The sequence below is a fragment of the Condylura cristata genome, unplaced genomic scaffold, assembly GCF_000260355.1.
Source record: "Condylura cristata isolate star-nosed mole 26May11 unplaced genomic scaffold, ConCri1.0 scaffold00024, whole genome shotgun sequence".
Lineage (NCBI taxonomy): Eukaryota > Metazoa > Chordata > Mammalia > Eulipotyphla > Talpidae > Condylura > Condylura cristata.
The window spans coordinates 10,019,804-10,029,319 of NW_004567125.1; the positions used below are offsets into that span (position 1 = coordinate 10,019,804).

General features: G+C 46.2%; 1 protein-coding gene across 1 annotated transcript; it reads right to left on the reverse strand.

The window, feature by feature from the left end:
- Positions 1-142: 142 nt before the first annotated feature.
- On the reverse strand, positions 143-7,950 carry DEDD (death effector domain containing). The gene is made up of 5 exons (XM_004688394.2): positions 7,922-7,950; positions 2,452-2,840; positions 2,175-2,282; positions 1,753-1,899; positions 143-1,310 (listed from the first exon to the last, which is right to left on the reverse strand). The coding sequence occupies exons 2-5, from the start codon at positions 2,774-2,776 to the stop codon at positions 934-936; spliced, it is 957 nt and encodes a 318-aa protein (XP_004688451.1). The 5' UTR covers positions 2,777-2,840; positions 7,922-7,950; the 3' UTR covers positions 143-933.
- Between the last annotated feature and the right edge of the window lie 1,566 nt (positions 7,951-9,516).

Consider the following 9,516-nt stretch of genomic DNA (forward strand, 5'->3'; position numbering starts at 1 on the left):
TGTCCCAGGTTGGGATTGGGCATGGGGGGGGGGGAGTGGGAGGTCACAGATGGGGAAGGACAAAGAGGTTGAAACTAAATCATTTCATTGTCACCTATGATGCCCTTTGCCCAAGCCAGAAGAAAGCAAAGGGGGAAAGGGCTGCAGGGTACATTATTTATTTTCACTTGAACATGGAAGGAAAGTAGTACACTCCCCCTTCCCCTTTCCAGGGGGAGTGTATTTTAACTAGCAGGTTCTTCTCCATCCATCCTGTGTGTACACACACCACAGCTGGGAGGGTGGCCAGGCTGACCTAGTCCTCGTACCCAGTCCTCTCTTGAAGAGGGTCTGGCAAAGGGGAAAGGAGGAGCCACACCAGGCAGAGGTGCCAACCATGGAATGGAGGAAAGGAGACAGAGGAGCAGCACCAGAGGCTAGGAGAGAGTGGAGAGGGCCACAGCGTCTGTGTTTTTTAAAAACTGTAATTTGGGAGAGGGTGGTGATTAATTTCCAAAATATACTGCCAAGCCCCACTTTCCACACAGCTCCCTTACTCACAGCCCTTTGGTTTTTCAAAGAAAATTGAAGAAACCTCCTAAAGCCAGAAGAACTGACACCCCCTCAGTGTACCCCAAGCAGTGTCAACCCCCTTAAAAAGACCAGGTTCTGTAGACTCTGCTTCTCCCTATCCATTTGTCTTATGGCTCAGTGGTAAAGTGGCTGTAGAGACACACATTGGGGGTCAGTGGAAAAGGAAAACAGGGGAGCCCAGGCACATGGGTGCAGGGAAGGTGGGGGACACCACTTCCATTTTTCTTTGTCTTTTCCTTAAAAAAAAAAAAAAAAAAGGCAGGGGTGTGATTGGTTGGAAGGGTAGAGAACAAACCCCAGAACAGTATGTAAGCTCCAGAGGTGGGTGGTAGGAACAGTCCCCAGAGAAGTAAGGGGAGGTCAGGGCAATGCTTGCAGCATCAAGTTCCTCAGGAGTTTCTGTCGGCCCAGCTCATAGTCCTCCTCATCCACGTTCACCAGCAGCTTGATGGCTTCGTGGCCCACAGCCTGCTTGAGGGAGTCTGTGATGAAGACACCTTTAAGTGCCTCTAACAACGAGCCGTTGATATAGTCGCGCCAGAATGCATCGAGGTAGGTGAGCTCAGAGAACTTGATGTCACAGATGATGGAGCCCAGGTCCCGAGACTTGAGGATGGTGTTGGCCTGGTTAAAGCGTTCAAACTGGCGCTCAAGTGGGTCCTGCTTGTTGGAGAATACGTTGCCCTGCAGAGCAGTCTCATGCTGGCAGTATTCTGCCCGAACCCGCAGTCTGATGTCTATAGAAACGAACATGCAAAAAAGGGCTGTGAGGGATGAGAACAAGTCAGGCTTGAAAGGCTGACGTGAACAGCAGGCCATAAAGTTGGGCATATCACCTGCCCGATGGCCCCCCTTTCCCCAGCAGCCTTTAAATGGGGCAGGCCCGTGCCAGATTACCCTAGTCACAACAGCACTCCAGCAGGTATTCTAGTTAATTGGCACAGTTCATTTCGACTCTGTACAGGACTGCTTCGTCCTACAACCAGGATGTTACAACAGCAACCAAGCTGACATGTACTCTGCCACAAAGATAGAAGAATTCTCCCCAGAAATTGAATCGACCAACGACAGTGATCAAAGTAAGCCTGGCACTGAGGAGTGGAACCTGCCCAGTGTCCTGCAGTTCTTTCCATTTCCCCTTGGGTCCACTCCACCCCTGGAACCCTTTAACCTCCTCACCACAGGTCTGCTTTTCCTTGGGATCTGGTGTCACTGACTTCCGGCGTTTTCGCTGGCTCCCAAGTGTGGCTCTCCCTCGAGCTGGCCGCTTGCTACACATCTGAGGGCCGGAAGTGGGGCAGCACACCACAGGGTAGTGGGGAGGCACTGACAGAGGGTAAAGGGGTAGACACAGTAGGGTAAAAGAAATCCAAACACTTCTTAGCACTAAGAGCAGTATCAAATGTAACTCCCAAAGAGCACACAGCATAGAAACAACTAAAAGCCTAGAACTAGGAGAGGCACTACCACCTCACCTGGTTTTTACAGGATTTGATATTGTGTTGGGGGAGACAGTGTCCTCTCAGGCAAATCTGGGAATATGATGGTTTCTGTAACCTCTTACTTGATTATAAAAATTGGGGGAGTTGGTATCTTCTCACCTGTTTTAGGGGGTTGGGGAGGCCTCGGTTCTGGATCGCTGAGGGCTCTGGGGGTCACATACCGAATAGATGTCTCCTCCAAATACTTGTCTACAAGATCAGGGCACACTGTAGAGGGAGAGTGAGTCTTTCAGGAAAAGATGCAGCCCTCCCTTCTAGTGCAACCCTCCAAAGGGCCTCGTAAGTTCTCACTACACCCAGGGTCAATGCCTACTCCCTTTTGGATTCCCACAACTCTTCCCCAAAGCCAGTGGTCCCAGCCCCAATGCACCCTCACCAGCCCGTCTCCTCTTGAGGGTGACATAGGGCAGCAGGTCATGGCGAGTGATGATGCGCAGCAGCTGCAGCACCTGGCGAAAGTTACTCTCATCACAGCGGCCCTGGCGCTCCAGCGCCAATAAGAAGTCACGTCCATTTCGGATGAGGCCACGTTCATGGTCATCGATGACATCCACAAAGAGGAAGGAAAGAACACGCACGTCTCGGTGTGTCAGATGGGTGCCCACGATGTCAAACATACGATGCAGGCTATACAGTCCATGCTCCTGCTCACCATGTTCTTCTGGCCACACCTGGCTTGCCTGCCGCTTTAGGCCGGCCATTCTGGGGGCTCAGGTGCGCAATGCCTTCCAGATGCCCCACTCAGCAGCTGCAATCCCCACTCTACTGTAAGGACAAGTAAAGAAGCCATGACCGGTCAGTGGCAGAACTAGCCTTATTCCTATATTCCCAGTATCTAACACAATGCCTGCCACAGGATGGTGCTAAATAAGTATTAAATTTCATTTGTACCTTTATTACATTTTAAAATAAAAAAGCATACACAGTGCCATCCACAACAAGTCTTGGCCCTCTGGAGAAATACAATCACCTCCCCTGACTGACAGAATATGCAACTTTAGCACTATACATCCAGCAGAAGTTGCTATTAGGTATTATCCAGAGGGCCCTATCTGATGGCGCAGCGGGTTAAAACGCAGCACCGCAAGCGAGCAGTGGCCACTTCAGTACGAGTTCAACCCCCAGCTCCGGAAGCCATCCACACGGTATGGCCGACTCTCCTGACCTGCCCACAGCTCCCCTCAGCAGTGTACTTCGACAGTCTGCCTATTCTGCTCCCCACTCTGTATGGTGAATCCTCTCATCACCTCTGCACCCCTGGCCTGCACCCCATTTCTGTATGCATACATAAATCTTTTAAAAAAGTAATTTATCCAGATTGTACCCCCTACCTCCAAAACACTGCTTTTGATCCTTTGAGAACTATGCTCTTCCTCCCTCCCCAACCAGCTCACCTCTTAAATGTAGGCTAAACAGAGATGAAGAAAAGAATTCACTCAAGTCTAATATAGAAGCTGCTTCGGATGAATGTAGGGACCGAGAGTAGGGAAACAGAAAATTTCTAACACAACTAGTAGCACTAACCGGTCACACACTAAACTGTGTAACCTTAAGCTGGTCATTCTTTTCCAAGTTTCAGTGTTCCCATCAATACAAAGAAACAACTAAGACTTGTAAAGAACCCAATGAGAAATTATACGTGAAAGCACTTTATAAATTTTATATAAATGGTTGTGAAAGAGATTTCACAAATATAAGAATCTTGACCTCTGCAGTCCAGACTCATCCCTCCATGAACCTATCCTTCATTTTGTGTATAACCCAACCAGCTGCAGAAGTGTACGTGCTCAGAAAGTTGATCAGTAATATTCACTAAAATTTCTGGATTTAAATCAACAAACACTGAGCTGCTACCGTACACTCTTATAGTTCTCCCATGCCATTTGTATTCCCTTGATGTTCACACCCAATTTGGATATGCCACCTTCTAACCTTACCTCATGGTCTGCATTTACCAAACCCCTGTCAATAACTAATCACACTTCTACACTCATTATAAAATTTGGTATTTCACTCACAAGGATCCTCCATCATCCTATGTCATGTCAATAACCCAGTCAATAACCAATTGTTAAGTCCCACAACTTTCCCCTCCATTCTAGTCCCTCAGAATTACTGCCCTGCCAGATAGCACCATTCAACAGCACTGCATCCTCTGACACTACTCCAATCACCCGATCAATTAGAAATGTCTGTTAATGCAACTTCTACATATTTCTTAAATCTGACTCACTTTTCCAACTCCACTGCCACTCATCTGGCTCAGGTTCCCATAATCTCACCACCTGGACTACTGCAACAGTCCTCTTCAAGGGCTCTTCTTTCCACCAATCTTGGTCCACCTAACCCCACCCCACACCCAGCTGAATCAACTTGTCAACTGACCATATCATTTTTCTGCTTAAGACCTATCGACAGCTTCTCCTTACCTTAAGCACATTTTGAATTCCTTATACAACACACCAAAACTCCCCAGATCAGGTTTTCAAACTCATAACCTACTTTTTGTTCTCGACCAGTTTATAATTCATATACGTAATGCAGTTCATTTCTCTATACCTTTCCTCAGACTATTCTCGCTGTATCCCCCTCTCCCTTCTCTGTTCCTCATCCCCCCCATCAACACCCTTTTTCAGATGGCTAACTCCTACTCATCCTTTCAAAGTCAGCTCAGATACCATCTTCAAATTCATTCTCTACACCCCCATGCTGGGATAAGTAGTCCTCTTACATGTCCTCTGAGAAACTCTGTGTAGTTTCTTTAAATCACTTATCAAAGTGCACTAAACTGTTTATGCATTTATTATCCTGTTAGACCCTAAGAAGTTCATATTGAAGGACTTGAGTCATAGTGCCTAGCAACTGACAGAGCCAGGCACAGAGTAGGAGTAACCTACTGTTGAACTGACCTTAATATCTGAGAGGTCACCATAACCGATACCATTTAAGAAACAAACTCAGGTAAGTTCAAGAGCAACAGGATCCCACCTAAAATAAATACAACTCAGTTACCAGGATACACTCTGCCTAGCCCTAGCCTCCCTTACTCTATGCAGAACTACCCACCTCACAGTACCCTCCTCAACAATGAGATAAGTGCTTCTGTCCATTTTATATACCAGGAAACTAAGAGTAGTTTAAGAAAGTAAAGAGAAGCTTCTTCAGAGAAGCCAATTTCTCCTCTTTGATCCTGAAGAGTAAGTTTGGAAAGACTCATACCCTTCAGAAAAAGGGAGATACACCCTGGAATCAACACCATGAACACAGGAAAACTAACCCATGCCCAATTCTGAAAGCCCAGATGCCCCACCCAAAGATAAAAAACAGCTGGGGAAATAGCTATTTAACTACAGGCTGGTTTCTTTGTCATTTCCTCTCATTACCTGCTACATACAAGGGTACAAATGTAGGGGACTGAGAAGTAACATCTGGCTCATAGCAGGCATGAGAAGAATGAACCTCTGAGTACAACTTCTTGTTCCTGAGCCCACCTGTTCCCTTCGGCCAGCTGCTGTGAGCATCTCAGCAATGATGTTCAGAATTCACAATCAATTAAACAAGTTCTCCAGAGCTCCCTGATTCAAAGTGTCCTGACAACCCCAGAAAATGAAGAACTATATCCCCACGTACCTGACCAGTAGAAAATGAGGCAGAAGAGGAAAACACTATAGTCCTAACTATGTATCAGTGGGTGTAATTCTACAACAGGCCTTAATCTTCAAAGGGTAAATTCCCTATATTTGAGAAAAACAAAACAAAAACTAAAGCCACCAATAAGTTCTGGATTCCAGGCTAGATCATTGAAAGTGCCAGAATTATCAGAACTTCTAGGCCAGTGGTACATTCTTCCCACCGGAGGACATTTTAGATTGTCAAAACGGGGGGAGGGACAAAGGAGCTGTCACGCAGAGAGTAATGACACAGGATGCTGCTCAACATCACACAATGTACAGGACAGTTCCCCACAACAAAGAATTATCCAGTCCAAAATGTCAATGATGCTGAGAATGAGAAACCCTATTCTTGATGGAGCACAATAAAGGGTCAAAAGAATAGAGATGGCATGTCACTTTCCACCCTAGCTATGGAAAGGAAGCCATTTGCTCCCTCTGACCTAAACCCATCAAGCAATATTCCAGAATGAAAACACCACCAGCCAGACATAGAGTCACTTAGCTCATAATTCTAGCTAGCACCAAGGCATTCCATCTCCCTCCAACCCTGTCTTCTCCATTACCTGATGTTGTCATTCAGGTGAATGGTTGGTGGTACTGTCCCTTCTGTCCCATCCCAGGAGGTCTAATGTGACCTGGTTCAATCTGGATCTCTATGAAGACAATACCATCCTCTGCAAAACAGACTCCAAGGATCCTGCCCTCAAGCCTCAGAGCCATCTTAAAAGTCCTAAAACTAGATGAGCAGCAGAGCCTTCCTATTAGGATGCTGATCAAACTTACACTGCTTACTGAATAAAGCAAAATGTTAAAGAGGTGTAAGTTTTCCAAAGCCAAGTCCTTAGGAGAAATGTCACGAAGCTGCCATGTAGGCTAATTATGTGCCGAATTATCTTCTACAATGGTTAAGTTCACTCATTCAGCAGTCCAGGTGGGGGTTCCAAGAAACAACCTAACCAGCATGAAAAGAACATGGCCAACCTCATCTTAACCAAAATATGCTCAGCTTTCTGTAGCAGAAAAGGGAACAAAGTATGCAGAGATACAAGATGAAAGGTAGCAGAGTAGTGAAGAGAATGTGCATCCTCTGAGCAGAAAATTAAAGAGAATTACTGAGTCTTGGTGTCTGAAATATTGCCAGATACCAAAAGACAAACATTCCAGTAAACAGGGTCCCTGATATGAAGGCTGAATTGGGTCCAATAACCCATAGGTCCCCCAATACAGTTTCCCAAGAACAAGTCTTCATTCTAATGAATGTTTGCATTTCCGGGAGTTCCAGTTTTTGTGTTTGTTTGTTTTAGGGAGGTCCAAGCCAGCCAAAGACCAACAGACAACCTATGTATAGCTACAGGATTTCCTTCTGATTGGACATTCTCTGTTAGGTTTCTAACTCCAACTAAAGTCCAGCTAGGAGTTAAAACCCTCCAGGATATTTGTATGTATTTATTTATGTACTTATTTTTTTAGGGACTTGACTCAGGAGCCTTTAGAGAAAAGGCATGTGGAAAAAATAAGAGTGATGTCTTGAAATGAAAACAACAGTCTAGTCTCACCCCAACAAGAATGGATCTGTATCTCCACAGGAGAACTAGAAGTATCTGGCTCTCTCAAAAGTCCTTAGCTGAGTCATGTGGAAGAAGTAAGAGAATGGTGTCTTGAAACTTGAAAACATGGAAACCTTCAATATGTAAAAAATACATAGTTTTCTTGCTGGTGGGACAAGGAACTATAACCAAACATTGGGAAGCCTGATTTACATATTCAGTTCTCAAAAGGAAGATTCCAGGAACTATAAGGAGGAGTTTAAGAGGAGGAAAAAGCCTTCTATGGAAAGTGCCTCAGCAGCCCTTCACAGGCACTGTTTAGTAGACACTGTACGAGAGCACAGCTTTCCATATGTTAAAAAAATGACCAAGATGACTACAGAGCAACAAAGCAAAGCTGGATAGCCTGCTCCAAAACAGCTAATTCTGCTCTCCTTTCCCTCCTATCTACATCCAGTTACCTCAAGAGAAAGTGACTGCAATAGATCACTTATGCATTCATTGGATGGGTGAAAACTCATTTTCCCTGGCATCTACCCCATTCCTGGGCTCAATCCCAAATACATCTCTTAGACCATTTCCAATCCCTTCCTTTGTTTGAAAACAGTTAAAGTTCCAGACTTACCTCTGCAAAAAACTTAAATTTCCCAGGTCTCTTCCTAGCACAAGGTTCAAAGCCAGCAGCAACACATAAACAAATGGGGGAGGGGGAGTTAATTTTCAAGCTTTATTTTGAAAGCTCAAAAGCCCAAAGAGTCAATCTCAGCTGCAAAAATATTCAAACAAGCTTAAAGCCATTTTAATTGAAATGATCCATTCCAAACTAAATGAGAGAATTCACTCCCCTCCCCCAACAAAATTTCCAAGCTTCCCTCATTCTACTGGCCAATTCACAAAACAATACCAACTCCAAGAATTTCCAGCCTCAAAGGCTCAATGCAAAAAGGTCCCAAACTCAACTGACAGGGCAACTTCCTCACCTGACTCAGTTCCTTATGAGACTCACCTATTTTGTTACAATATTAATGCTGACTTTCATCTGGGAAGAAAGTGATTATAACCAAAGAAGCACCTTCTTTCCATCAAACTAGAACTATCCTCCAAATTCTCTCTTCACACCTTCCCTCACCTAACACAGCGAGAACAGAATATGCACTGGGCAGCATCCACGGATAAATCCACACTTCACCAGTGACTATTTTCTATATACGAATTTTCTTTACATGAATACTGACCTCCTAACACTTAACAGAAGAGTGTAAAAAGCACAGCGCTAATTTAATCAGCCTAGCTGCCTAAAAGGTCAACTCTGTTTTCTGTTGTCTTTCTCAGACGTCCAGAGCCTGCACACCTCAGCATACAAGGTTTCAACGCAGCAAGCTGTTTCCTCATTCTTGCATTGCTAGGTGCTAAAAACTAGAAAAGTCCTTTACTCTTTCCATACTCCAGTACACCAGTTGCCCCATTTCCCCTTCTCTTAATAACCAGGAAAAACAAACTGTAAGCTAGGGAGCCTTCCGAAAGCAAAGCCAGTTGAACCCTCATCCAACCCCAATTCTCCAAACCCACATGACCATTCCTTTTTGCCCTGCCCACCCTATTAAAAGCTAAAGGCCTGGCAATTAGAATTGGCCGCAACTGATGCTGCTTAACTCTGCTCTCTTCCCACAGGGAAAGGAAAAGCCCCGGACCTCTATCACCCATGTAGCTCCCCGTCCTACCTCCCACCTCATTCCCCTTCCTCCCAAACTTTCCTCTCTTAGTCTCTCACTTTCTCCATTACCTCGTCACATCGATACGCTCTCCGTTACCCCAAACCTCCGCTCTCTCCTTTTTCCACCCCTATTCTCCCCTAGGCCCTTCCCCCTCCCTTCAATTTAACACTTTCAAAACCTCCCCCCAAAACGTCTTAAGTCCAAGTCTCACCTTTTCCCACCTCTTCACGACACCGATCCCAGGAGTCCAGCCCCCTCCCAGCCACAAGCCGCCGCTCCCTCGCCTCACCCACTAGGCTGCCTCCGCCCCAGCCCCCCGATCCGATAGAATCTGAGCCCCGCTCCCCACGTCGGCCTCCCGACACCCCGGCCCGGCCCGGCCCGGCCCGGCCCGGCCCGGCGGCCGTCCTTGTTTACGCCCCTCCCGCGCCGCTCCGAGCCGCGACCCCTTCTCGCTCCCACAGTTGCCCCCGCCCCCACCCGTACCCCAACGTTCCCTTCCCCC